The sequence below is a fragment of the Panicum hallii genome, chromosome 3 (genome assembly GCF_002211085.1).
Source record: "Panicum hallii strain FIL2 chromosome 3, PHallii_v3.1, whole genome shotgun sequence".
NCBI lineage: Eukaryota > Viridiplantae > Streptophyta > Magnoliopsida > Poales > Poaceae > Panicum > Panicum hallii.
The window spans coordinates 60,051,309-60,078,692 of NC_038044.1; the positions used below are offsets into that span (position 1 = coordinate 60,051,309).

The 27,384-nt window shown below is 45.1% G+C and overlaps 4 protein-coding genes across 6 annotated transcripts; 2 read left to right on the plus strand and 2 right to left on the minus strand.

Moving 5' to 3' along the window:
- Positions 1 to 341: 341 nt before the first annotated feature.
- On the minus strand, positions 342 to 2,579 carry LOC112885970. Of its 2 annotated transcripts, none has more exons than XM_025951692.1 (5): positions 2,468 to 2,579; positions 1,336 to 1,412; positions 996 to 1,040; positions 800 to 897; positions 342 to 701 (listed from the first exon to the last, which is right to left on the minus strand). In XM_025951692.1, the coding sequence occupies exons 2-5, from the start codon at positions 1,387 to 1,389 to the stop codon at positions 629 to 631; spliced, it is 270 nt and encodes an 89-aa protein (XP_025807477.1). In that variant the 5' UTR covers positions 1,390 to 1,412; positions 2,468 to 2,579; the 3' UTR covers positions 342 to 628. The 2 variants fall into 2 exon arrangements, with proteins under 2 accessions (XP_025807477.1, XP_025807478.1); XM_025951693.1 differs by having other exon boundaries at positions 2,392 to 2,544.
- Positions 2,580 to 3,211: 632 nt separating this feature from the next.
- LOC112885577 (ABC transporter G family member 31-like) lies at positions 3,212 to 10,953 on the minus strand. The gene is made up of 11 exons (XM_025951164.1): positions 10,420 to 10,953; positions 8,935 to 9,142; positions 8,600 to 8,753; positions 7,719 to 8,204; positions 7,365 to 7,639; positions 7,138 to 7,262; positions 6,555 to 6,646; positions 6,392 to 6,467; positions 6,089 to 6,263; positions 5,259 to 5,649; positions 3,212 to 5,009 (listed from the first exon to the last, which is right to left on the minus strand). The coding sequence occupies exons 1-11, from the start codon at positions 10,951 to 10,953 to the stop codon at positions 3,212 to 3,214; spliced, it is 4,314 nt and encodes a 1,437-aa protein (XP_025806949.1).
- A 2,534-nt stretch (positions 10,954 to 13,487) lies between these two features.
- Positions 13,488 to 21,278, plus strand: LOC112887462 (protein MODIFIER OF SNC1 1). 2 transcript variants are annotated; one of them, XR_003227562.1, is made up of 9 exons: positions 13,488 to 13,915; positions 15,121 to 15,195; positions 15,278 to 15,322; positions 15,538 to 15,901; positions 15,982 to 16,063; positions 16,336 to 16,416; positions 16,517 to 18,060; positions 18,509 to 20,909; positions 20,998 to 21,278. XR_003227562.1 is itself a non-coding variant. In XM_025953638.1 (8 exons), the coding sequence occupies exons 1-8, from the start codon at positions 13,887 to 13,889 to the stop codon at positions 20,843 to 20,845; spliced, it is 4,557 nt and encodes a 1,518-aa protein (XP_025809423.1). In that variant the 5' UTR covers positions 13,488 to 13,886; the 3' UTR covers positions 20,846 to 21,278. The 2 variants fall into 2 exon arrangements, 1 of the variants encoding a protein (XP_025809423.1); XM_025953638.1 differs by having other exon boundaries at positions 18,509 to 21,278.
- A 1,892-nt stretch (positions 21,279 to 23,170) lies between these two features.
- On the plus strand, positions 23,171 to 27,278 carry LOC112887362 (ATP-citrate synthase alpha chain protein 3). The gene is made up of 11 exons (XM_025953506.1): positions 23,171 to 23,498; positions 24,857 to 25,033; positions 25,125 to 25,367; positions 25,515 to 25,566; positions 25,657 to 25,771; positions 25,910 to 25,991; positions 26,135 to 26,230; positions 26,408 to 26,509; positions 26,593 to 26,709; positions 26,825 to 26,941; positions 27,050 to 27,278. The coding sequence occupies exons 1-11, from the start codon at positions 23,400 to 23,402 to the stop codon at positions 27,116 to 27,118; spliced, it is 1,269 nt and encodes a 422-aa protein (XP_025809291.1). The 5' UTR covers positions 23,171 to 23,399; the 3' UTR covers positions 27,119 to 27,278.
- The last annotated feature ends 106 nt before the right edge of the window (positions 27,279 to 27,384 follow it).

Genomic DNA, 27,384 nt, shown 5'->3' on the forward strand with positions numbered 1-27,384 from the left:
ATCGTGTGACGGAATGAAGACTGTTCAGTCTTAAGCACAATGCAAAAAACTGTTCCCTCACTGCAGACCTTCAGGTAGGATCCCCAAAACCTAAATTACTTTTGGTGACCAGAAAGTCCTTAACTTTCTATCATTCTAACAAGAAAAGGGAGACATACCCTAGCCGCAAATGCCTGCAGACGTGCAGTTAGAATTTTTGCAGATTCGTGGCTGTGATTCAGTCACAGAGATGGAACCAAGAAGCATAATGAAATACTCTATATTTACAATTTTATCTATCATCGTATGCAAGCTGTCTTATATCAATACATCACAGCAAGAAAGGATCTGTCATATCTCTGTTTTAGAAAAGATTGGAGCATTCTCAATTACCGAATATTTTCATCAACTGGCCAGTAGATTTATCTGAAACAACTCGAACACAGCATTTATGATGCAAAAGGAATCAAACAGACATTGTCAAACTAATGGCTAATAAAAATTCATTGCTGGAATAACTCATGCACCCAACAATTAAAGGGAAGCATTTGCAGGTCCTTGTAATGGAGAGGTGAAATAATTCAACAGACACAACAACTATTATTATTGTCCGTAGAGCATGCCGTAAGTCTTGTCTCAACTTTCTTTCTTATCCTGAAAATTTGCGCCCAGTTATCTTCTCGGACTCATACAGAATATGATTGATAAGGCCCCTTGCAGCACTGCAAAGCAAGAAATATTATCAGAAGATAATCATAATAAAGTACTGAAAGATAACATGGGAAATTTAAAAGGAAAGTTTACACCGAGCAGAACTTACTCGTCCTTCATTTTCTGTATCTTTTCTGGATCAGTTTCATGCATGTTTTTCTTGAACTGTTGCCTCACCATGGTAACTAAAAGCTCTGTGTTGTGTTTCTAGGATGCGAAAGGCATCAATTCAGTATTATAAAGAAAAGACTTTTCATACTTTAATATGGGAGAATGTGTAAAATTTTCAGATAAAATATGCCTACCTGATGCCCAATAAACTTTGCCCTCCTTAAGCATTCACGATATAACTACAGATAACAAAAAAAAAGATAATGATCAACAGGAAAAGACATGTCGCTTTCGTGTCTGCTATGATCCTGCTTTATTTGTGACAAATTTTCATAAAAATAATAAAGGGTTGCACAGCAGGAGACATGTGTGTTTTCAGAAAAGCTGAAGATAGAATTTAGGTTAGCTGTTCCAAATGAATGAACTCGCACGACCAAGTAGTCATTATCATTACAACAGTACAAGTTGGTTTGAGGACTGATTGCTGCCACAGCACCAAGGAGAAAATAACAACAGGTGCAAAAGGAGCCTTACTCTGAGTACATTATCAGCAAGTTCTGGAGGCAACGCTTTTTGAAGTGAAGGCATCTTCTTTTATGCTGTAGTAGTCACTGGAAAAGGAAACGAAATTGGTATTATCAGTTTATCACCAAGAAATGAAGAAATCATCAAATCTTTAGTTGTTATTAAAGGTGTCTGTGGCCTATAAAAATTACAAAAAGTAAATGACTTCTTTTTCATCTGCAAGAATGTTTAAAGCAAACAAGTAACCATACTATTATAGGACTTGTCAATGTGCATACACCACCTACATTTAGCCAGAGGCACATTGGGTTATTTAATCCATTTTTTAGACGGTTTAACTAATACTGTATTTGTTCTACTGCAATTCGTCTGAAGAGAAATCTGCTATGAAGAAGAGAAGCACATCCCAGTCCCAAAGTGAGCACAGTCCTAGAGCCAGGATGCAGCGCATAATCCTGCGATCAGTTAGGAATTGCCGACCGCGGCATTTGCACGAACACCTCGCGGGCACGCGCATGGCCGCGTCCCTCCAATTCCCCACGCCTCCTGCTCCGCAAGCAAGAAGCGGCGAGGAACAGCAGCTGCAGCAAGACAACACTCCTCCCTGGATCACACCACCCCGCGAGAAGAACAGAGACCACCCGAGCCAGCAAACCGCCCATGAACCGCGACGAAAGAAAGACCCGATCTTTATCCACCCACAGCATTGGAGCCAGCAAACCAAACGAGAACAGCGGAGCAGTAGCAGGGGTGGAGCATCTCCAACCAAGTCCTCAGCTGATCCCCTACTCTTATTTTGAGGGTCCAAACCAACAACACTGTCTCCAACCGCGTCCTCATCCGGAGCCCCGCCTCTCATCCGCACCCTCATCCAGAGCCCCGAGCTTCTAGATGTAGGAGCTTCTATCGGAGCTCTCATCCAGCCGCGAGACTAACTTCCGCGACGCGTGCCATTGCCCGGAAGTCTCTGAATCGCTGCTGCTTCCGCGCCGCCGGCCACATCCCACGGACCATCGCCGGTGCAGAAGCAGGAATCGAGGAGAGGGAGGGAGAGAGAGAGAGTACCTAGCAAATCGAGCGCCAATGGGGGAACCGCGGGTTCTGCGGATGCGGGGCTCGGGAGACGGGTCACGGGTGGTACCTGGGGATCTCCGGCGGCGGCGGCGGGCGGCGCGTCGTGGCTCTGGCCTTTTGTTGATGAAAAAGAAGCCGGTGGAGTATGCAGTAGAAGGAACGTGCCCAAATACCGCTTCGCCCACTGGTTAGCGTACTCTATTACTTCCCGTCTCCACCGGTCACTTGCGGAACCCTCGTCCTTTGGCGTGCGAATCCGTGGGGGGCGAGTCACAGAGCACGCAACAATGGCGGGGGCGACTCCGGGATGGCGCGCCGGCGCCACGCTGCCACGGCGTTCGTCATCGTGCTCGTGGCGCGTCCGGTCAGCGTAAGCTTCTGGTGGCGCAGCGAGCTCGCCGCACGTTCAGCGGAATGCCTCATAGGAAGACGACCAAGGGCAGGGGATGCCACAATCTGCAAGAGCAGCTTGTGAGTTCATCTCTATCCTCTGGGGTTTGTTACTTGCGTAGCGCTCTGCATACATGGTGTCAGTATCAGCCTCTTGAACGCGTAGGCGTTGCAATCTGAATTGTGCACCGGAAAGAATGGAAGACTTTATATTACATGTAATTTCTTATCATTTGTATAACGCGGTAACATCTCATTCTCATCATGCATTGGCACATTTCGAAATTTGATAACACTGTTACACAATGTGATGAAACGTAATATGTTTGCAGCAGCGAAACACAAAAGCCAACTCCATGTGATGAACAAGAACATGTTTGCAATAGTGAAGCACAATGCTGACTTGTCTAGATCAACCATTTTAATGGGCTTGCTGTGAGTTATGCTTCAGAATGATGAAGAAGAGGAGAGCAAGCACCGCAAATGTGGTGCACATCCCTGCTAAGGTTACCACATCCGCGTCGATCCTCTCTTGGCTCAAAGACCTGATGCTTGCTATCCTGTCCCACGCATATGAGCCGTCAGGGAGCCGTGGGCATGAGCACTGTCTCTGGCACAAGGATGTGTCGCAGTAGAAGCTTATTGTCGTGAGCGTGCTCATCGCGTATTGAAACGGGTTTGTCCAGTACATCCACTTGTAGAACCTGATGTCTGAGAAGAGGACCACCACGCCAGAGGCAGAGATCCACAGAGACGTGATTATGGAGACAAGGAACGCGGCGAGGATCGGGCTTGGAGCTAGGAATGTGATCATCATGCCAAAGTAGGTCATGCAGAGAGTGAAGAGGAACAGAACTGACCAATAGGCCAGCAAATCAGTGGCTCTCTCGGTTGCTATCCCTGCCATGCCATTGCCAATGCCAACGAATGCCAGCGTTGCTATGAGGAAGTAGGGGATTTCACTGATCACCCATGACACTGGGTAGAATATCGGAAGGTACATCTTAGACCTCATTTCTCGGAAGTAAGCGAGCCTGTCAGTGCCAATTTGAGGAATCACATTGTTAGCAGATATAACCCCGATGAGTATAGTTTGCATGTAGATGTACAGTGATCTAGAAGTCACCCCATATGTGTCTTCATACTTAATCTTGAAATAGAGTGAGCCCATCAGTAACCCAATCATTACGCAACCAGTAAACCTGCTGTAAGTGTAGTTCACATTCCTCCATAAGAACTTCTGTGTCCTCAACAAAACCAACCATATTTGCCTTATAAATGATGCTGGATAGTTGCGACTAATGGATATCTTACTGTCCTTTTCTTTCGCAAATTTTTTGTTCTTTGTAGTGTTGTTAATGACCTTCATGGACACCTCATGCAAATGACTATTTTGAAACTCTTCCACAAAATCTGTCACGGCAAGTCTTCTTCCTGGGATCCCTTGTCCAGTTACACCCATAACGAAACTAATAGGATTTTGTGTCTGAATGTAAGGAGGCACCCTTGGGATCGCAGTAAAGTATCCGAGTATTTCATGGCAATTGAGTCCTACTGGACCGAAGTAAGCTTGACGGCCTTCATGAGTTAGGATGATGACCTGATGGAAGTATGAAAGTGCGCGGGTATTGGGATGACTAACTGTCGCGATGACTGACTGACCATAAACTGGTAACTGTGACAGGATGCTCAAAATTGCTGAGGTTCCAGACGAATCAAGACCTGAAATAGGCTCCTCAAGGAACAGAATACTTGGGTTTGCTGCAAGTTCAACCGCAATTGTGAGCTTCTTTGCTACTTCATATGTTTTCCCAGTGCCGTCTCTCAAGGAACCAACCAAGTGGTTGGCATAGTACTGCAAGCCCAGCTGGTCAAGAACTAATTCAACATGTATGTGCCTTCTTGTTTTGCTAATGCCATTTTTTAGTCTAAGGCTGGCACTGAATTGAAGTGACTCACGTATGGTGAGGTATGGTTGATGAGCATCAAGCCGCTCAGCATAGCCCACACTTCTAGAGAAATCAGCGGAGGGTTTGGTGCTATTGACTCGGATATCTCCAGTAAAACTGCCACCTGGAGGTGTCCTGCCTGAAAGGCACTTCAGAAGTGTAGATGCACTTCCATTAGCACCCCCTACAAGAGCTAGCATAGTTCCTGGTTTCACATATCCACTGACATTCTCAAAATCTATAGCTTCTTCCTTTGTTACTTTTCCACACCTGTCACGGGAAAGCTGTCATGCTTCATGTGATAATGAATTGAAGTATATTTTATTTTTAAAAACTTGATTGAACCTATATCTATCTTCATGAAGCTGCATTAATTCAAGTATCATTTCATAACATAAAGTTTCTGTGTGTGTCGCTTCGTAATAAGTTCTACTCTGAATGATATTTTGTTCGTCAAGTGCACATGCTATGACACAATACGCTAGCACAGAACTATTGCGCAATGAATTGGAATATTACCTAGCAAATGATAGATCCAAGAATGTTAAAGTGATTGGTGTGACTGGTATTGTCAGGTGCTCTGATTCGACTTCAACTCTGAATTCTTCCCTCCAGCTCTCAACACTACCATTCTCACCCTCAGAAATTACTATTTTGGAACTAGATGCTAACTTTGGTGGCTCCAGAGATTTGTATCTGCCGGACTCAATAGGATCTTCTATATAACCATGAAGTGAGCTTGAATAAACTTCCACATCATATAAGTAGTTCTTTGAAAATTTCCTTTCATTAATCTGTGGTACAGATTGACTGATTTGTGAAAACTCTATTTTATTTAGGAACATCAATGCCATTAACAGAGCGAGTAGCGTCCAACCAATAAGAATCATATAAGGGACATAAGGCTTTCCTGAAACACTTGTTACCAGTTCAGCATAGATTAAGTAAGCTTTGCCAGAAGCCATCTCCGGATTTCCCTTGCAGAAAGTAAGTTGGTTCAGATATTTGATGCAGGATTCTTTGTAACCATATGAGAACTGTTGATCGCAGAAGGATATATTGGCCCAACGAATTGGATTGATCTGCATTAGCCACCTCCAGTATTGAGGGATATTAGATGGGTAAATCACAAACCCACTGAATAGAAGGAAAATGGAGACTACGAGGCCTGCATGTAGGTAGCAGTCCAGTACAGTATGTCAGATTGATTATCTGTGTTAATTTTGATATAACTTACTGGAATTAAACCAGGCTAACCAAATTTTGTAATACCAGCTTATCATAGTTAGAGTTACAAAGATAGAAGAACTAGTTTTTTTTTTTGGATGGTGGATAGAAGAACTAGTTACCTGCCAACGCATTTGCTACTTCAGGAATGGATGCCACTGCACTCAGAAAGAAGAAGATTGATGATCCAAAGTAAGCCACAAGAAACATCAGAACTAAGTAGTCGAGGAACACTACTCCATTGTTTTCCATTGTCAACCCCGCTAGAAAGTATACGCAAACTGAATAAAGGAGTGCCTGCATTACACATGACATGTTTCCATTATACTACAATGGCACTTATGTTTAGGATCAAGTACCATAAGAAATGCATATATGTGCATATGTTACAATTGATGACCGTAAAGATCAAAGGATGACATTACCTCAATAAAAGCCTGTGGCAGATTTGTGACACAATGGGCAACAACATAGGAGGATGTCCTGAAAAATCTTTGGTCCCTGTGTTTATAGAATGTGGGTCTCTGAAGCATGTATAGAGGGAGCTGAGGCATGTTTATGAGCAAAATGCTCATGGTGGTTACAAACCCAAGAGCTCTCACAGAGTTCATATGTTGAAGATTATACTGCCCTCCAAGCTTGTAGAACAGTGTCCCAGCAAATATACCAAGAATGCATGCCTGGCAAAAAGAAAGTTCAGTATCCATATCATGACAAACGAAGTAGCCGATTCTTTTGCATCTACCATGTTTTTAACTATTGGCAAACCTGAATGACTCGAAGTGTGCTCAACACGTGAAGTTGTTTCAAGATCCTAAGCTGTCTCTGGATCAGGGTTCTTGTTGATTTCCACCACGGTTGCACATATGGCCTCTGAAATTGCTCCCATCGTGGTTCATTCTCGTTGCCCTATAGTATTTTTATTTACCAAATGCAAAATTTTCAGTATTGAATTGTTTGGATAAATCATCAAGTTTATGATGTTAAATTTGCAAGCCCATAAAACTTGTGATTTACTACTGGTAATTGAGGTCTGAAAATAACAGTTAATAGATTAACCTGCCTTATTATCAGATCGTTCAAGTTGAAAGCGGATATGTCCTCGGGCTTGGCGTAGAGCTGAGAAAACTTTATTTAGGTGTTGCTTGTGGTCAAATATTGGCCCAATTGCCAGATACTGCATCGGCTCTTCATTTATGGAAATTCCCGTCACCACATCGCCAACTTGGATGTTTCCTGAACTTTCAATCCCACTAATATATCTTGATTTGTTCAGAAGTTTTGTGACAACTACTTCTGAATGGAAAAAAGGGAGCAGTAACACAGTGTTAGCCTTAAATGTATGAACAAACAGTTTACTTCACTGTCTGGCAACTTAAACAAAAAAAGAACACTAACCCATTTCTTGATGTTCAGCATTATTTGAGTTGAATATGTTTGATTTCTTCAAGGATAAGCCGATTCCTGGCTCGCTCTCAACCCAATATGTACTGAACTCTTTGCTCTTGCCAATGACTCTTATGACATCCAGGTAATGATCTGATGAGTAGTAGCATTCCACAAGCTCCTCCAGGCCTCGTATATTTGACCTTGGCAATAGGTACTGCATGCCATTTTCTGCAGCGATATCTTGGAGAAACTCCCAGGACTCCACATGTGGAGGCTTCATATACCTAACAGCAGTATTTTCTAATTTTTACCGTCAATAGTTTTACCTGAAGATTTGAAGGGGAAAAAAATGCAGTTACTTACCCTAGTTGAGCAAAGTATGTGACTGCATCCTGTCTTGGGCCTTGGTACAGCAGATGCCCTTCTCCAAGAAGGATTATCCTGTCAAAGTGGTCAAATGCTTCGTTGGAGAGGCGATTGAGGGCCATGACTGCAGATGATTGTTGGACTCTACAGACAGCCCTTATAGTGTTCACCAAATCATAGGTCATTGCTGGATCTGAGCCTGTCAATGGCTGGTCATAGACCATGACCGAGTAGGTCCCCACTGCAAGCTCGGCTATCGTCAGCTTATCCCTGTCAGTATCTGAAATGCCACTAACACGGAAATTCTCTATTTTCTTCAAGTCAAGGATCTGCATGACATATTCAAGGAAAGGATCCTGTCCTTCCACGAGTGCATAGGCGAAGAACTTTCGCATTTGTGGTGTGAAATTCTCAGGCCGGAGACCTTGCGTGCAGTCCCTTGCAAACTCAAGAGTTTCTCGGACTGAGAGGAAGGGAATGTGCCTACGGGATAAATCAGAGTTAATGGTGCTGTTCTTCAAAAAAAAAAGATAGACATAGAGTTAAGGATAATTAAGTTATAATGAAAGCAAGAATATGTGGTAGTTGTACACCTCTGAAACATTTGTCCCTTTTTGTTCTCTCCGCAAATCTGTGATATGATATATGGAGAGGGTTCTTTTTGTGTACATTCATCACTAAATATTGTTATAAGCTTTTGTATTCCATGCCTTCTCCAATTTTTCCCAAAGGAAAGGAACAGTTTGTCACTAGACAACTTGATTTCAATTAATCATATTCTTTGCTCTAGCTGTTAACATGAGCTAATATCATTTAGGTAAGGCTGGTTTTGCTAGGTTTCTATAACCTTGAAATTTATGTAATCTTAGTTAACTTACTTGTTGAGCTGACCACAGACATAGGCAATCAGGCGACTATTTTGAACTTCAGATACTGTCTTTTCATTGTAGATGACCATGCCTGACAATCCAGAATCTTCACCTGGCGCGGCTCTACCAGCAAGTATCTTCAGCAAGGTGCTCTTTCCACTGCCTGCACGTGGCAGAGATGAGTATAATTTTTTTAAATTTAGGGGATATTTTGCTCCTCTTATAAGGAACATTTTTGTATTTATCTTCAAATTCTAGCGATCAATGCAAAATAAAATAATACTTATTTGAAATTTAAATAGAGAAACATATTGTACATGCTTTAATTGAACCAGGTTGATTACCAGGTGGACCAAGGACTAGAGTCATAGAACCCGGCATGATGTAGCCATCAATTCCTTTCAAGATTTGAAACTCAGCTGATCGTTTGCTCAGGGACAGGCTTCTTACTGGTTGCATAAAGCATTCGAGCAGCTTGTTGCCAAAGGTCTCATAGCTGAAGGCAGCTGTCTCAATCTTCGCCGAGCTTGTTATCCCACAGAATTTGACGATCTGCAGAAATAAAATTATGTTAGTATTCACTGGTGCATGTCTGTGGCTGTAAATCCTTTCCATTACTGTGAGACATGTTGGAATCAAGATGTAAGTGCTAATTGCTAGCAAGTCAAGAATACCGGATGCTGTCAAAGAAAAGCTAAGTCAAGCTTTAATCAAGGTCATAAATGTGATTGATCTCTTTCGGTCTACAAAACATTTGTTTGTTTGATAAGGTAGTAGTTGTGTGTGCCCATGTTTCTATTATCAAAGTGAATGAGAAGCCGGCTCAGACGTGAAGGCATATATATTATGTTCAACTTGTTAACCCACTTTCTAGCTAGAGTGTGTCATCATAGTTAAGCAAATCAGATGATCATGTCATGTGGAGATTTCTCGTTGCTTTAATGCGTAAATTAATGTTTTGCTCAATTATATTTGACATGGTCGTTGAATCCTTTAGTTCCAGGTGGTGATAATTCCTGCGGCCTCGAAGCGAATGACCTAATGCTGCTCTAATAGTAATAAGATATGGTGAGTCAAAGTAAGGCTTTGTGGCTAATTTTCTCAACTTGCAGACTGATGTTATCTTTTCTATTTTTGGTCTCTGTCATACATAAGAACACAGGAAAGGACCTTTGAAACCACTGTATCTAGTGATACTACTAGTTCTATTCTTAGTATAAGCTTGCCTATTTAAGTCTCCTTATCATCAGCCCATACATAAACAAAACAAATTGCATGTGGATAGATGGCTGCACAGAAATTATATATTTATCTTCGTATCATACAAAAAGACAAAGTTGAAGTGCGTTTCGATATTGGAGCAGTTCCCAGTTTCGATGATTCATATTTTTTTTAACAATAATGGTTGAAAATATGATGCTACAAGGAATGAATCTACGTTTCCGTTTCAAAACTTCTTCTAGCTCTGGGTGTGTTTGGATCTTCGTCTAGAACCACTCGAGCATGATTCTGCTTTGTTAATTTCTTTAAAGCAACATCTTGGTCCTATTTGAATGCGTGGAAGAATTTTCACAAGCAGAAACTACTCCAGCCCGCCAGCAAACAACTTTACGAAACACTGGTGGAAAAATGGTGAGTTGTGACAGGACACTACTTCTGAAATCCAGAAATGTTTCATGAACAAAATGGTTAAACGAAGAGAAGTTTAGGATGAACATAACGCATGTCGTCTTGGCAATATAATCTTTTCACTGCGCTAACGAAATAATTTGACCGTTGCATTTGAATCCCCGGGTACCCAAATGTGATGGTGATTTACAGTATCTCACCTGCTTGGGAACAGGTGGCGTGATCTTGGCGAGCTCCCTGAGGTAGCCGACGAAGCCGTCCTTGAGCAGGCACGCCATCCCCGTCAGCTCCCGCCCGGCGACTCCTCCTCCCCCGACGTCCGCCGGCGCGTCATCTTCGTCGTCGGCGGCGGCGACGGCGTCGCGGAACGCGCGGTCGGCCTCCCTTCGGAGCCCGTGCCGGCCGAGGCTCTCGTAGAGCCGCACGGCCACGCGCCGCGCGGTGCCCGGCGACGCGGCGCCGATCCTGGCACGCGCCTCCGGGGACGCGCACCGAGACAGCCCCGGCATCCGCGCGCGCGTGTCCGGCGTCTCGGAACCCCTCGCCGGCCCCACCACCACCGCGCCGCTGCCGTCGTCCGTCATCGAGGACGATGACCAGCTGCTGGGAGTGGCGGACCGCCCGCGCACCGGCGACTGCGACCGGGCATGCCGCGCGGGGACGAAGCCGCCGCCGGCGGAGATGCGCCACGTGGCGTCGCACGGCGAGCTCGGAGCTCGCTGCGACTGCGACATACTCTCCTTGGCTCTCGCTCGCTCGCCGGGTGAGAAGAACCCGGAACTGGGGGGGGCGCGCTATTTAAAACAGAGGAGCGTCTGGTACGAGGCCGGGCAGGTGGATGGGCCTACGGGCCATTGGGCTTCCTCTGTTAGCCCAATTGACTCGGCTAGGTCGGGCTGTCGGGCCTCTTTTGTCAGCCCAGAGGACTCCTTTTGTGCGCCGTCGAAAGATCCAACCGATGCCCACGAATCATTATGGACTGGGAAAAAGTCAGCAGGGCCCCCCCGGCAGCGGCGATCAGAATCAGATGGTCCTCGTGAGTGGAGACGTGAATGGGAAGCGACCTGCGGGAGCGTGACATGAGACGACACGTACGTGCTCCCTGTGCGTTTTTACCGTGCTGCCCCCACCAACACGGGCACGGCCGTAGCGGGCGACGGTAGTGGACCGTGGTGGCCCGTGTGGGTTGGCGCCTAACCTTTCCGTGACACGAGGTAAAACGTACTAACATGAACAATTGGACAGTTCAGTTTTTCCTTTGTGTCAAAGAGTGTCCCCATCATCTACAAGTACCTTTTAAGACGATGCGATACACGGTGCCATTTAGTTATTTTCATATGTTAGCATATGAAACAAACCCTCGACCTCTATTTTGATATTGAAGCATTTCAACTCTTAGATATGTCCAGTTTTCATTTGGATGGCAGCTCTTTTCATCGATTTTATCCACACAACATCTTATCACTGAGAATATTAGGACTAGTTTTACTTTTTCTTCCTTGGTTGGCTATAGATTTGGATTGCTTCACTTGTTCTTGAATATTCCCTCTTTTCCAATCGTTGTAAATTTTTAGATACATAAATTTTAAAATATATGCATCTAGAAAAATTAAAATAAATTATAATTTAGAACGGAAGTGGTACAAATTTGTTTATACATCTTACTAAGAATATGGAGATACGAAGATGATTCGTGGCAGAAAGGAATCATATGGAGAATTGGCGACGGTAGGCATGTGCATTTCTGGAGGGATCCCTGGATACCAGGGAGCGTTCATACAAAGTCGCGACTCATCGAGGAAGGAGTAGATTACACTGGGTATCTGACCTACTGGACTCTTATGGACAAGACTGGGATTACAACAAATTGATTGCCATGTTTAACTCAGCTGATGCAGAGGCCATAGCCAGGATCAAATTACCAAACAAAAGAGTTGATGATTTTCTTGCTTGGCAACGGGAAAAATCGGGCAGATTTACTGTCAGAAGCGCCTACAATCTGGCCATGATAATGCATCAAGAACCAGATGTTACTGCATCTAGCTCCAGGCCGGAGGATGATATGATTTTATGGAGTAACACATGGAATCGTCAAGTGCCACCAAAGGTGAGAATTTTTGCATGGAAACTGAGCCGAGATATACTGCCCACAGAACGAAATAAATTCAAAAGGAGACTGGAACTAGAGGATAAGTGTGACTTATGTGGTATGGAAAGAGAATGCAGTTTTCATGCCGTGATAAATTGTCAAGGGGCTAAACAGCTCAGACAGGCAATGCGTGAACACTGGAATCTACCAACCGAAGAGCATTTTCTATATACTGGTACAGATTGGCTACTCTTGCTTCTAGGTCAATGCTCTGCTGAACAAAAGAAGCAAACGCTGTTGTTACTCTGGAGGGCATGGACAGTACAGTTCACCAATCGGGGCCTGACTCAGTCAGTGACTCTGCACTTTCTGCTTAGCTTTTAGGCCGTGTTCAATGGCCGGCGACGTCGCCAGCTTGAGCTAGCGGTTGTTTAGTCGCTAACTGATGATACGTTTTTCGAAGTGCTGGACGAGGCAGTGTAGAAATCAAGAAGAAGCCGAACTTGTTTTTACTTTGTTTAATATTTTCAAAACACATCGGCCGATGATATCGTCAAGGCCTTTGGAGGAGGTCTTATGATAGTCTGACAGAAATCCGGCAATACGATGTCAAAGATAGGAAGGGCAAGAAGCAGGTTTCTGTTCAGTCAAAGCACAAGGAAGGAGGGCGACAGACTGTTAAGTTTGGTGGTCTCCTCCGCCGGAAGGATGGATTAAGATAAACGTCGATGGGTCGTTTGTGGAAGCATCGTGGGGAGCAGGACTTGGAGTTGTGGCCAGAGACCGTAATGGTAGTCTGACAAAAAAAAGATGATGATCTGTGGCACCATCATTAGCGGAAGCTCGAAGTGAGAATCGTCGCCGCTTGGCTCTTGTACATCCTTGGCTCGCACGAAACGTCCATGTCACGGCCTCCGACGTGGCGAGCCAAATCGAAGCACGCAACGCAACTACGCCAAACCACCTCAAGCCCACCACCGGATCCCCTGCGCCCGGCGGCCACACCGACCCACCGATCCCCGCCGCTCCCACGCCTCCACGTGGTTGTCTCCGTCCTGACATCTGGGCCCGGGGCGCGCACGGGCTCCGGTTCCCGCGTCCAGTCCCGCACCGCCACGCGTCCCTCCTCCCCGCCTCTTTATATGGCTCTCACGAACGCTCCCACAACCTTCTCTCTCTCCTTCCCTCCCCCAGCCTCGCCCTCCCGCCTCCGCCCCTGACGAGCGGGCCCCACCTGTCACCCGCCCCTCCCCGCCGCCGCCGCTCGCCGGACGGCAGGGCGCCGAGGGCCCCGTTACCTTTCCTCCTTCCCCGGCATCCACCTCCGCGGCCGCGCGCCACCGATCCGGGCCGCCGGCTCCCCGCGCTGATCGCTTCACCCGCCTCCGCCTCCGCCTCCTAGGGTTTCGGCGGTCCCACTCGCTCCTCTTGGCTGCAGGGAGGCGGCCCCAGGGATCTCGATCTCCCCGGCCTCGGGGCCCCGGTCACGCCCCGGCAGTTGGTTCCCGCTCGATTCGCCACCGGGGAATTAGAGAGGCGTGTCCCGCCGGGGGAGCTTCCTCGCGGGGAGGAGGGGCCATGGCCTCGACGCTCACCACGGACAGGAGGTTCGCGATCTCCAGCCCACGCTCCCGCGCGATGCAATTATGTTTCCCAAATTCTCCTTTCGCAATTGTGGTATTATGCGTAGGGCCTGTGCATTGTTCCCTGCGGATTTTTAAAAAAAATATAGCCTAGCATCTGCTTGGTGTGGTGTGGGAGCAATATGCAGCTGATTCCAATTGATTTCGGGAGTATAGAGAGATGATAGCTTTTGGATGCCCGAGTTTGATATTGAGCCACCGTTGTCCAATTGGGCCAATGGACTCACAAAATTGAGCGAAGCTGGTACTTGTGTCATCATGCGGGACCTTACAAGTTTTTATTGGTGAGAATTATATGGAGGTTTTGTCGGTTATGGATATTGGACGGGTCTGGTAATCCAATTTGTGTGGAAAACAACACAGGTTGTTAAATGATGCAGTGATTATATGGGCTGTCTTGTCAATGAAGAATTGCAGTCTTGGAAATTCTGGGGTTCTGCTTACAATTTTGTGCAGCTGAGCCACCTCCCTCAGTAGCTTGCTTACCTCTTTCCACGTTTGAATCACCTCTTTCTTTCTTGCTTAGCTTTTCTGTATAACCGATTTTGTGACTGTATGGGTTGACTTGTTGAAGTTTTAAGGTAAGAACAGGGAAAACTATTACTCTATTCGGCTATGGTGCTCAAGTTTGTACTTCCTCCTATCACAAATATAAGTCCATCTAGGTTTGTCCTAAGTCAAACCTTTTTAACTTTGACCATCAATATATAAAATTTTATATAGATAAAAAACAAAAGATTGGCATTGATAGAATGGAAACTACTTTTATAGCATATACCTCATTTTCATTTAAGATAATATATTGCTAGTCACAGTTAGAAAAAATTGACTTAGGATAAGCCTAAATAGGTCATCAAAGTTAAAGAAAGTTGACTTATGACAAACCTAAATAGACTTGCATTCATGATGAGGGGATGATTTTAGGTTGAGGATTCCCAATTAATGATTTCACAATAACAGAAATAAGCTTGTTGCGCTGTTGCATGTACAATAGGTCACACATTGAGGCGCTATTAAAGAAATGTTGTCCATATTAATATAGTGGGATATTTCATATTTGTAATTTGTGTGGGCGGATTTATCTATTGTACTGATTGCAAACATTTTTATTTTTTCCTGCACAGTCAATTAACTCTGCTAATTTAATTCCTTCTTATGGATTCCTTCAGATGGGCACCTCAAAGGAAATCTGGTATGACTGTTCTAGGAAAAGTCCCAAAACCGATTAATTTACCAAGTCAGAGGTAACAGTTTCCTATTTGGTAGCAAAACCTTAATTCTGTAGACTTTTCTGTATGTGGATTGATTTGGTTATTGCTTATGAAGGTCGGAAAACAATGGTCTTGATCCCAACCTGGAAATTGTTCCAAAGTAAGTATACATTCTTCTTTGTTTTTCAACTGTTCATATAATTTAGTGTTTTTGATGTTCAGGATGATCTCAATGTTTTCCCATAATGTCATGAGATTTTTGTTTACATTCTTCTTTGCTCGCCAACAGTTCATATAATTCAGTGTTTTGATGTTTAGGACGATGTCAATGTTTTCCCATAATTACCGTGTCATGAGATTTTTTATTTTTGTTAGGGGCACCCTCACATGGGGCAGCAAAGGACCATCTACAACACCAAATGCATGGGGTTCCTCATCAATTCTGTCTGCCAAGAATGATGGAAGTTCCAGTTCATCCAGCCACTTCAATGGCCGACCCTCCTCAGGGGGAGGCTCAAGGCCATCAACAGCTGGAAGTGAATCACTTGGTTCACCCAGTGCTTGGGGTCCAAATTCTCGCCCATCATCAGCATCAGGAACATTTCCATCATCACATCTATCAATGGCTACAAATCGTCCCCGAAGTGCGGAGACAAGACCAGGAAGTTCACAGCTTTCTCGATTCGCAGATAATGCTTCAGAGAATGTGAAAGCATCGATAAGGACTATTGATAGATCGGTAATTCTACAGACCTTGAACTCAATCTATATTGTGATTCATTACATCAATTCATATTTTTTGTTTCTTTAACTATGTAGGGATCTTCGTCACATGGGCATGGGTTCACTCTAAGTACCGGTGATTTCCCAACCCTTGGCTCTGAAGTAAACAGTCAACGAGGTAACTATGGGCAACATAAGATATGTTCTATGGTTTTATGTTTACTTCGAGTTTCTTGCTCCTGCCAAATTATTTTTTATAGCTTTTATGTTTAGCATCTCTAATTTTTTAGCTGTTCTAAACATTTATATAAATATGAGATAAATGCTGACATTGGTAAACTATTTGGCAAAATTTGTATTTGTTCAGACTTCTTTGTCTATAACTGCCAGTTTCATCTACTTTGTTTGTGTATATAAGAAGAATCCTTCTTACACTTTTTTTTATTCTAGGCCATAGCTCGAAAGGGCGCCCAACATCTAGTTCGGGTAAAGAGGCACCACAAGCTGAACAAGTGAAGACCCTAACAACTGGTATAATAATTTCACCATTACATCATCGGTTGATAGTATCCACTGTTGTTGGATACATATAATTGCCTTAACTTGTAATGGGAAATGTCTTATGTGCTAGGAACTGGTGAGGTAATTTCGCCATCGAATAATCATCCTGTTGATATCTTGAAGACAGAGCAGCATGCACACACTAGAGGTGGTCCTGTCCCAGCCACAAATCTGCCAAATGAAGGCCTGCAGCCACAGCCATACCCACAAAATTTTCATATGCCTCCTCCGCAGTTCGATTCATGGCATGTACCTCCTGGTCACCCCCCTGAGGGAATGTGGCATAGAGGAGCAGCACCAGGTGGGCCATACAGACCTTTAGGCCCACCTGGCAGTTTCCCTGTCGAACCATTTGGTTATTATGGTCCGTACCCACCCAACTCAGAAGCAGCAGCAAGGCAGGGTCCGGGACATGGTGGATATCACCCTAAAAATGGAGATGGCTATAATCCTATGCCTCCTAATTCCTATATTATGAATCAGCCTGTTATTCCAGTCAGACCAGTTTATCAGGGTCCAGTGCCTTATGATGGATATTATGGCCCTCGAGCAAATTTCAATAATACCAATGTGAGGGATCCTCATTTTGTTGGAGGTCCTCGTCAACCTGGAATATTAAATCAATTCCCAAATGAGAATGACAAGTTCCACCCTGGACATTCTCAGAACAGACCAGGAAAACATGAAACAGTTATGAGGGAGAGGGAGCAGCTGGAACCTGATAAAATACATGTTTTTCGTCGAGGACAATCTGGAAGTTTGCATGATAACCCTGATCGCCTAGGAGGTTCCCATGAATTTGAAAGGAATGCACAGCCAGCACCGCCACTTCTTCCGCATCCTGATGGAAACCGGACTGATATGAACATGAGGGCAGATACAAGGGATAACTTCAGTGAAAGAAATAGGGTACTTACAAAGTTGGTGCCTAACCAGAGAGGTCCAGCTGGAATGGACCATTCATCTGTTTTTGAAAATGCACGTTCCAATCCCAGGGAAACTGGTGATGGCATTCTGCGCAAGAAATTCAAGGAGGATAATTCAGTTACACTTGATCAGCAGCCTGTCATCAAGAAAAATACAGCTTTAATAGAGAAAATTGAGAGTTTGAACAACAAAGCCAGAAATGTTGATGCACGTAATGTCCCAGAACCAGCTTTGTCCAAGGAATTCAAGAAACAGCAAAAAAGCACTGATATTTCATCTACTGCTGTCATCACTGGTATGATGGGTTGTGCTTCTGACCAGGTGAATTCAGTTTCTCATATTTCTCCAGTGGTGAAGAGACAACCAAATGTGCCTAGTGAGGGTACAGTTGTTGGACCTGCACACTCACAGTTAACTGAATTTAGCAAAGCTGGAAAGCTTGGTGATTCAATTAATGATCGTGTGCATAGGAGAGGTGATGCTTCAAGAAACACTCACCATGCTCCTAAAGACAGACCAGCTAATAAGTTCGGAAGTCATGGACATGGAGAAAGTTCAACAACTGATCCATTACCAGCTGATCTGAGGAATAACATTCAACATGGCCAGCCACCCGAGAGTGCTTCACAGCTGCAACCTGTGACTGTACCTGATGATTTGGCAGCTTCACTAGATTATGAGTCTCAGGTATATATTTGTAGATTTGGGGTATTTTTACTAATTGTATAGCTGCTATTCTAATGTTTTGAAAGTTTCTTATTGCAGTCATCTTTAGGGGGCAAAATTGACCATTGTCTCTGAAAAATTTAATACAATGAAATCTGACTTATCAAGTCCATAAAAACATTCAATCGGAAAAATGTGTTTTCTGTTGCAGCATTGCCCTTGCTGGAAGTTATAAACTTATAATAGATTCGCCTACCTTGTCTATTCATATCTTGGATACCGGTTGGAATTCATATCACAGTACAGTTGGTGCATCATCATCAGTATAACACAGCCTTTTCTAATTAAGACATTTGTCTGCTTTTATTGCTTGTGGAATTTCTTCAAGTAGTGATTGTAACATGATGCTTAAGAATTTGAATGATGATTGCTGAGTAGTCTTGTATTTTTGTTGTTTTTTCCAATCCAGCGTGCAAAGATGAAGGAGCTGGCTGCAGAACGTGCAAAAAAGTTGAAAGCTGAGGAGGAGGAACGGATAAAGAACCAAAAAGCAAAAGCTCTCATGAAATTGGAAGAACTGAACAGACGGTCTTCAGTACTTCCGAAGAAACCAAACGATACAAAAGTAGAAGCTGATGATGCGAATGATAAGCAAAAGGCTGGCCTTGATATGATTGCTAAACCTGCCACTTCAACTGCAGAACCCTGTGATGGTACTGCACCTGACAAGACTGTTCTTTCACCTCCTAATGATCCAAAGCATGCTGTGGTTCATGTACAGCCCCAGACTACTGCACTATCACATGCTTCAGATGGTGGCAAAGACCCTGCTGCTCATGCTGCCTCATCCTCAGTCGGGAACACACAGAGCAACATGGATCATGTCGGGCAGAAGAGTATCTCACGGTCGCATGACATTAGTGTTCCAAAGTCCAAGCAGAGCTACAGGAAAAGGCATGTTGTCTCAGAGGAGAAAATTTCTGGTGAGAAACTAATCGTTTCAGTAAGCACTGGAAATGCTAAGAAAAATACGGAGGTTTCTGTGGACACACCGACGGTTGTTGTTGCACCACATGATGACCCCCCAACTCAGAACAAGAAGGGTGCCCGGCACTTGAGAAGTAAGAAAAAGGTGGAAGATGCTCAAGTTACTTCTAAACATCCACCTGTGGTCTGTAATGAGCAGAATGCAGTGAAAGTTCCTACTGAGCCAAAGACACATACTGGTGGTGTTATCATCAGTAGCTCTATAGTTCCCACTGAAGGTACTATTGTAACTGTGGGAAGTATAACTGTGGGTGGAATGTCACTTGCATCTTTGAATCAGGAGCGTGTCAGGTCACCAGATGGAACACAGAATACAGAAAATAGTCGACCAAGACCTCAGCAAGCAAAAAGATCTGGAAAACATCAGCTTGCTGTTCGGCCTGTTGAAAAGCCACATGGGAATGAAGGTGTCTTGTGGGCACCAGTTAAGCCACCAGTGCCGAATGAGCAGTCTGACGGAGCCATGCGGAATGCAGTAGTAGCTGACCCCACTTCTGGGAAGACCTCCAATGATGGGGAAAATGTTACAAGAACAAAGAGGGCGGAAATGGAGAGATATGTTCCTAAGCCTCTGTCCAAAGAGCTGCAACAACAAAATCCCAGTCATGATAAGGAAGCAATGGATACATCCGATGCTTCTAAATTAGATGCGGTGCCCGAACCCAAGAAATGGGAGGACAGGAAAACTGGCAAGGGACATGGGAAGTCTAATCCTTCTTGGCGCAGAAGGAATACAGATGAATCATCTTTGGTGGTACCAAATTCTATTGAGCAAGCAGACAGCTCTCATGAATCAAAGGAAGTCCAGAAGTCCGCCAATCAGAATCAGCCAGTTGAACCTGGCAAGCAAGAAGATAAGCAGTTAAAATCCAAGGCAGATTCTGCTGCTGAGAACAGCTCAGCTCGAGCTCAAACAGTTCCACTATCCATCAGTGCTGCAAAAGAACATAGTGCAGCTAACAGGCAAAGACGACAGCATGTTAAGGCTCAAAGAAACGAAGCAAGTAGCTACTCAAATGAGAGCAAAGATAGAGAGGGCAGGAGTGACTTTGTCTATCAATCAGCAACCCCAGCCATGGATTCAAACTCATCCGATCACAAGAGCATGTCAAGATCTGATGTGAAAAGCAGCGGGGCAGTTTCACATTCTAGAACACACTGGAAGCCTAAATCTAACTCCCATCCTCGGAACAGCTCTGATGGCAACATTGCTGTTGAAGGGCAAGTAGATACCCATGGAGGTAGACTTGAGATGAACAGCTCTAAAGGATCTGATAGTACTACCCATCAAGACAGCATCTGTAATAAACCTATGGAAAGGAGTGATGGATTTGATGAGAAGGTTGCACAGAGTGGACAGGAGAACCTGACAGTGGAAAATGGCAACCATAAGAGTGAGTCAGAACAGCAGCAGGTCAATCATCCACCACGTCGCCAAGGCCAGCATAATGCGAGGTACCACAGAGGTGGTGGGGCGCACAGGGGAAGGGGTGGTTATGATGCTGGGAGGCCAAGCCATGGCACAAACGCGGAATGGCGGAGGGGTGGCAGTCATCTCGAATACCAGCCAGTCGGATCCCACAATAAGGCCACAGACTTCCAGCAGAACCAGAGTGTCGAAGAACGAACAGAAGGGCCTTCCCATTCTGGACCAGCTTTCAGGGAGCGGGGTCACAACAGGGGGCCACGCCCAGCAGGCCACTTCGTCAGGCGAAACCCAGCTCCAACGCCAGCTGCTAACTCTTACCAAGACGAATAATCTCCCATCGCTCCCACGACTGCTGAGCTGCAGGAAGTCGCCTTGTCTGACATCTCACAATCAGGTTGGTGAATGTATGTTCTGTGCTTTGTACAGGGAGCATGTCCTCGGATCTCCATCCCGTCATGGCTAACATGTTCTGGGGGTGGCAGGTTGGACGCGCTCGGGCTGGCGGTAGATGTCGGTCGTCTACGGTGGTGAGCAGTAGGATCATGTAACGATGATAGTCTTTGTTCCGCAGGGCCGTTGGGTCCTCACGTGTGATTGTCAATTGTTCCGTAGGACATCCCCTTTGGTGAGATGCGATGTTGGAATGTGTACTAACGGAGTTGTGTTTGAGAACTGGGTTTAAATGTTGTTGTTAGCTTGTGCTGCTAATGGGAACAGAAAGTGCTCGTTTTTGCTCAACTTGATGGCCAAGCGTGTTCGCTAATTTGTTGTCTGGAAGGCCGAAGCATGCTCTTTTCTCCTCCTCTTTACTGGTTCGTTGGTGGTGGTGTGAAAGGGATTCAAGGATGCTAAGCAGAACTCAAATCGTTGGTTTGGATCGACGGGATTCTGATAGAATATATCAGATGCTACGTTCTGTTTGAGAAATGGATGCTGATAATCTGATCCACTTAAAGTTGCTAGCTCAAACTGTTTTGAGGAATATATAGTGGGCTCGAGTCTTGCACCGCCACGATTCTAATAAGGAAACGTCGCGGGCTGTTATCGCGTGGCAGGCTCCGTGCCACTGCAGACTAATACATGTTCTTGTCTGTTCCCAAACGGAAAAAAAAACATGTTCTTATCCTCTTGATCATACGTGCAGTCTGAATGTCTGATAGGACCAGGGTTGGAACACAAACGCAAACACAAAAACAGCCAAAAACTTGCATCTCTACGATTACACGTGAAGGTGACAGTATGCAGTGAGCCAATCAGAGGAAAGCGAGATGTCAAATCGGTGAGGACGACGAGAGCACCGTCCGGGCGGTAAAAAGGGCGAGAGAGTTTGGTAGTGGTGGAACCTTTGCTTGGTCATGCAGGAAACGGGTGAAAAAGCAACGACGGGGACCCGCCCAAACCTCCCATGATTCCCATCCATCGACCCCATCAGCATCGCATCTCATCGTTCCGACGCCCATCGATCACCGCCACCAGGCCACCCATCCATCCCGCGCATGCGAAAGAAATGCTGCGACGATCCGCTTGCGAAGACGACCGCTCAACGGCTGAGGCGGCCGGCGTTGAATGCTGGCATGGCGCGGCGTCGCCGAGGCGCGGAGAGCGGCTACGCAGAGGCTGGGACTGGGAGGCACGTTTTCTGCCTAGCAAAACACTGAATTGGGAAAGGCCAAGACTTGTCACGAGCAGTGCAGTTGCATCCCTTCCCTGGCATGGCCCTGCTGGGTAGACCTTTGTTTTTAATAAAAAAGGCTTTTTTGTCTCTGTGTCACGACTTGTCGATGCACTGTAGATATGATTTGGCATTGTGCTCAAGTCAAAAGTTCGTTTTTTTTTCTCATGGAGTCGTCAAAAGTAATGTGCGACAAACCAAGAACCATAAAAGGTGAGGACAATTGCTCTTAAAACCACGGCTCATGTTTTACGTGGCCTCGATCGCTCGTATGCTCCGATGGCCGAAACCAATGGATATAGTTCGTAACTAGGCATGGACTAGGAGCTTTGTTCAACCCACAGTTTCAGTTTCAGTAGCTTATTTGTACTGCCAATCCACGGTTCAATGATATGATGATATATATGGTCTATTTTCATTCCTTCAGCAACAATAATCCACTATCAATGGTGATATTATTGATCCTTTATCCTTCCTTCAGCAGCAACAAGCGTGACGATAATGTCAAAAATATCAGACCGACCGTCAAAACATCCTAAACGAGAAATAAATCACCCTCAAGTTACAGCTGTTCTTCATGATATAACTCGTGAGAATGTCACCCCTCTTTGTTCATATACACTCGTACAAGGTGTAGCAATAGTGCTAGACGGGACAGCTCGTGTAGAAAATGATATGTTGGATGACCATTTTTCTCGGTCACTCCAGTTTGCAGCGGTGCTGCGGATGCGATTTGAACTGTGTGTATTGATCAAAATTGTTTGAAAAAAAATATTGATCCGGTAATTTTTTTTGCAGCCACCCCACATATCCAAATATTTGTACTTTGCCTGTGTGGTATATCACATTGTCTTTTCTTTAAAAAAAAACTTGGTATGTCACGTTGTCACCATTCACGGCACCAACCCAAACGGTCCAAACCCAACCAGATCCCATCCACCCACAACCAGACCAAACCAAACCCAGGCGGGGGCCCCACCTCTCGGCGACCGAAAGAAACCCAGCGGCAGCCGCTTCGCCGGCGGGCGCCTCCCGTCTCGTACCCGCCGGCCGGCCTTGCTATATAAGCCGCCCGCGCCGCGGCCGCGCACACGAGTCCCGAGCACCGGTCGTCGCCGTTTGCCCGCGTCCGCACGCTCGCTCGCTCACCGCCAGAGCAGAGCTCTCCGCCCACCCCGCTCCGAGAAGAAGGTCCGGCCGCGGCGGCGGGCGATGGCGCGGAAGAAGATCCGGGAGTACGACTCCAAGCGCCTCCTCCGGGAGCACCTCAAGCGCCTCGCCGGCATCGACCTCCAGATCCTCTCCGCACAGGTCATTTCCCCGTTTCCGCTTCCCCTCCCGCCGCGCAGCTGCTGCCTGCTGCCTGCCGCTTGTCGGATCGGCGCGTGATCTGGGGGCCTGATTGGGAGGGCTGGGTCGCCGGATCTCAGCGGTGCCGGGCGCGGATCCTGCCCTTGTGGGGGCACGCGCGGGGTTGGGTTGGGTGGATTCAGCTTGGCGTCCGCGGCTCTTGTGTAATTCTGGGGGGTGAGGTGTGCCTTTGGACCGGGGAGTATCTGTGCTGGGAGAGACTAGGTGGGCGAAATTTTACGCTCTTGGAGTGCTGAACTCGAGCAGCTCCTGGTGTTTAATTTCCGGCTCATGATTTAGTACGAAGCTGTTGCGAACTTGCAACTCTACCAGGCTGGGAGTATTTGCGTAGCTACGGTCGTCTTTGGTAGTTTAAGGTTCTGGAGTGGACGAAGACCTCAGCTGGGGAGGAGCCGATCACAGCGATTTGATTTGGGAGTCGTGATTGTTATTGTTGGTTATTGGTGCAAAAATTGGTTTCGAATTTATAGGGTAATGGAATTCTGTTGTTTACTTGGATTTCGACATGGTACTTTTTGTACGGATCATGTGGAAATTAGATTTCAAACAATAGCCCTGTTTGTTTGCTGTTCTACTCGGTAGAATGCCCTGTCTGCATAACTTCGCTACTGCTGTTTCCAATTAACGATTTGATGAACTGATGCTGTTTTGGTTGGACGAGTTGAATGGTGCTCACTGTGTAGTTATCCAAGACATGCGACCCCTGTCCAAAGATCTTCTTATGACCTGATTCGTTGTGATGTTAGTATATGTCATGTATGAATACTGGATATGTTATACTACTCAGATCCGTCTTTTCTTATTCTGTGTATGATTGGCCCATAATCAATTCATTGTTAGTCAGTGGACTGGCTAATACTTTGGCTGGGAATGTTCAATTCCTCTTCCTTTTTTAGAGAAATGTCGAAGTCATAATAATTGGTTTGCTGTATGGATTTGTAAGGTGCAGTCTCTGCGAACCTTCACTAGAATCTGTGATACTTTAAAGTAATACAATCTCTAATTTGCTCTGATAAAGTGGATCTGTGTCAAACACTGTACTTCATGTGGGTAACTATAAAACATCGTATTGGTTTTTGATCACCAGATAGTAGCACATAATTCATGATCTTTATTTGCTTTCTCTTGGAAGGGTTTATTTGTTGTAGAAACACAGCTTGGATTTGATTGTGCAGAATTTTTTTCTTGAACCAAATGTTTCAAATTTTGGTCTCTATAGTAGCTTTTCTCTCTCTCAAGAGCATCATGTTTTTGATATATTCCTCAGGTGACTGATTGTCGGGTATGCTTATTCGTAGGTTACACAATCAACGGATTTCACTGAGCTTGCAAACCAGGAGCCATGGCTCTCATCTATGAAGTTGGTCGTGAAACCGGACATGCTGTTTGGTAAACGTGGTAAGAGTGGACTTGTGGCCCTCAACCTAGACATTGCCCAAGTTCGCCAATTTGTTAAGGAGCGGTTGGGAGTTGAGGTAGTGAAAACAACATTTTTCCCATATTTTTCGAGTGAAAGCTTGTTTGCTAAAGCTATTTATAATCTGTATGAGTTCGTCATGTATCTAGGTCGAGATGGGTGGCTGCAAAGCTCCAATTACAACCTTCATAGTTGAGCCATTTGTGCCCCATGATCAAGAGTACTACCTTTCGATTGTATCAGAAAGGCTTGGCTGCACCATTAGTTTCTCCGAGTGTGGAGGTATTGAGATTGAGGAGAACTGGGACAAGGTTAAGACAATCTTTCTTCCCACAGAGAAGCAAATGACACCTGATGCATGTGCTCCCTTGATTGCCACCCTGCCTTTGGAGGTCAGCTATTGCCCTGTTACTTCCTTATCTATTATACCATTTATTTTATTCCCCACAGGTTTGAACTTGTTACTGCTGGTAATTCTCATTATCTTGATTAACCATCAGTGATCTGATTCTCATTAATGATTCGTGTTTGAATTTCAGGTTCGCACAAAAATAGGTGATTTCATTAGAGGTGTATTTTCTGTTTTCCAAGGTACCTAACCCTTGCTTTCCAAAGGCAGACAGTTTGTAATTGTTGCTTTTCCGGTGTCAATGATACGATGATCATTGATTCTTTTGGCAGACTTGGATTTCTCATTTCTTGAGATGAACCCATTCACCTTGGTAAATGGTGAACCGTATCCTCTGGATATGAGAGGAGAACTAGATGACACAGCCGCTTTCAAGAACTTCAATAAGTAAGATTCAGGCTTTTGATGTACCTCACAGATTCTGATTTTGTCCTTAATGCTAATCATATCATCCTTTCTTAATGTGAAAGGTAGAGGGTTTTCTACTGTATCTCCAACCATAACGGCCATTGTTTTCATGTACAGGTGGGGTAACATTGAGTTCCCTCTACCTTTCGGAAGAGTTCTCAGTCCCTCAGAAAGCTTTATCCATGAACTGGATGAGAAGGTATATTCATGGGAAATTGGACACCTGATATTCCATTGAATCCTTCCCCCTGAACTGTGCTATCTACAGTTGTATATGGATTAACTTTATGCTGACAGTTCTGTATGTTTCATCAGATTTAAGTAATGATCCACTTCTTGCAGACAAGTGCTTCTCTGAAATTCACAGTATTGAACCCAAAAGGACGCATTTGGACGATGGTTGCAGGTGGTGGTGCCAGTGTCATATATGCTGATACGGTATGCCTGAATTTCTTGCAGACCCTACTTCAAGTTACTTTGCACCTTTTGATACCTTCTCCTGCTAACTTCGGATTTGTCACGAAATGAATTTCTAAAATGAATTAATATTTAAGATAAAATCTGTCATTTGTGAGGTGCATGGCGAAATGACCCATAGTTCCTCTTGCATACCAGGTTGGAGATTTGGGATATGCTTCGGAGCTAGGAAATTATGCAGAGTACAGTGGAGCTCCCAACGAGGAGGAGGTTCTGCAGTATGCTAGAGTGGTTCTGGATGTAAGCACAGTAGAAGAACCTTTCTGTTGTCTGTCTATTCTGTTCACTTTTATCTGTCATGAATAATGTTTAAATCCTTGCAGTGTGCTACTGCTGATCCTGACGGGCGCAAGAGAGCCCTTCTCATTGGAGGAGGTATCGCTAACTTCACCGACGTCGCTGCCACATTTAGTGGCATCATTCGGGCTTTAAGAGAGAAGGTAAACTGGACCGTATGGTTTAATTACTGTTCAATTCCCCAACCACTTCCACCTGTCTCCATTTGAAATCTTCACCAATCCTATTTGCTTTGTCCCCTTCCAAATCTGGTTCCAGGAATCGAAATTGAAGGCCGCAAGGATGAACATTTACGTCCGGAGAGGTGGTCCAAACTACCAAACCGGACTCGCGAAAATGCGCACTCTTGGTGCAGAACTTGGTGTTCCAATTGAGGTATGATTTGCTCATGATTCCATTTCCTAAAATGAAATCACTAGGACCAGTTCCATGCCTCCATCACCATAGCAGGTGACCTGATGATGCTCAACAAACTCATTGCAGGTGTACGGACCAGAGGCGACCATGACTGGGATATGCAAGCAAGCCATTGATTGCATCATGGCTGCGTAGGCTACCGTATAGTTGCACCTTCTGCAGTTGCATCCGTTTTGTACTTGAATGTAAGCGATTGTTCGAGTGAAACAGAGAACGATCATTGTTGTGAGAAAACTCTGCCTTTGTACCAAAATTACGCAATAATCAAGATCTTGGCTTGGGATGTGAACGTGTATGGCCGTGCTGGCATCCTGTGAGAAAACTCTGCCTTTGTACTGTCTGTGGTTTTCTGTAGTGTGTTTCGCATTTTGTGGACAGCCTGTGCTGTTGTATTTCTCAGT

Bases quoted from the DNA above. Each gene is read 5' to 3' on its own strand.
- LOC112887362 (XM_025953506.1), top strand. From the start codon at position 23,400: ATGGCGCGGAAGAAGATCCGGGAGTACGACTCCAAGCGCCTCCTCCGG. The intron at 25,368-25,514 runs GTCAGCTATTGC...TTTGAATTTCAG, and splicing joins TTGCCACCCTGCCTTTGGAG to GTTCGCACAAAAATAGGTGA. The intron at 26,942-27,049 runs GTATGATTTGCT...AACTCATTGCAG, and splicing joins AACTTGGTGTTCCAATTGAG to GTGTACGGACCAGAGGCGAC.
- LOC112887462 (XM_025953638.1), top strand. From the start codon at position 13,887: ATGGCCTCGACGCTCACCACGGACAGGAG. The intron at 15,323-15,537 runs GTAAGTATACAT...TATTTTTGTTAG, and splicing joins AACCTGGAAATTGTTCCAAA to GGGCACCCTCACATGGGGCA. The intron at 15,902-15,981 runs GTAATTCTACAG...TTAACTATGTAG, and splicing joins TAAGGACTATTGATAGATCG to GGATCTTCGTCACATGGGCA.
- LOC112885970 (XM_025951692.1), bottom strand. From the start codon at position 1,389: ATGCCTTCACTTCAAAAAGCGTTGCCTCCAGAACTTGCTGATAATGTA. The intron at 898-995 runs GTAGGCATATTT...TTCGCATCCTAG, and splicing joins CAAAGTTTATTGGGCATCAG to AAACACAACACAGAGCTTTT. The intron at 702-799 runs GTAAGTTCTGCT...CTTGCTTTGCAG, and splicing joins ATACAGAAAATGAAGGACGA to TGCTGCAAGGGGCCTTATCA.
- LOC112885577 (XM_025951164.1), bottom strand. From the start codon at position 10,953: ATGTCGCAGTCGCAGCGAGCTCCGAGCTCGCCGTGCGACGCCACGTGG. The intron at 9,143-10,419 runs GTGAGATACTGT...TTATTTCTGCAG, and splicing joins CGCCACCTGTTCCCAAGCAG to ATCGTCAAATTCTGTGGGAT. The intron at 5,650-6,088 runs GTAACTAGTTCT...CAAGTGTTTCAG, and splicing joins AGTAGCAAATGCGTTGGCAG to GAAAGCCTTATGTCCCTTAT.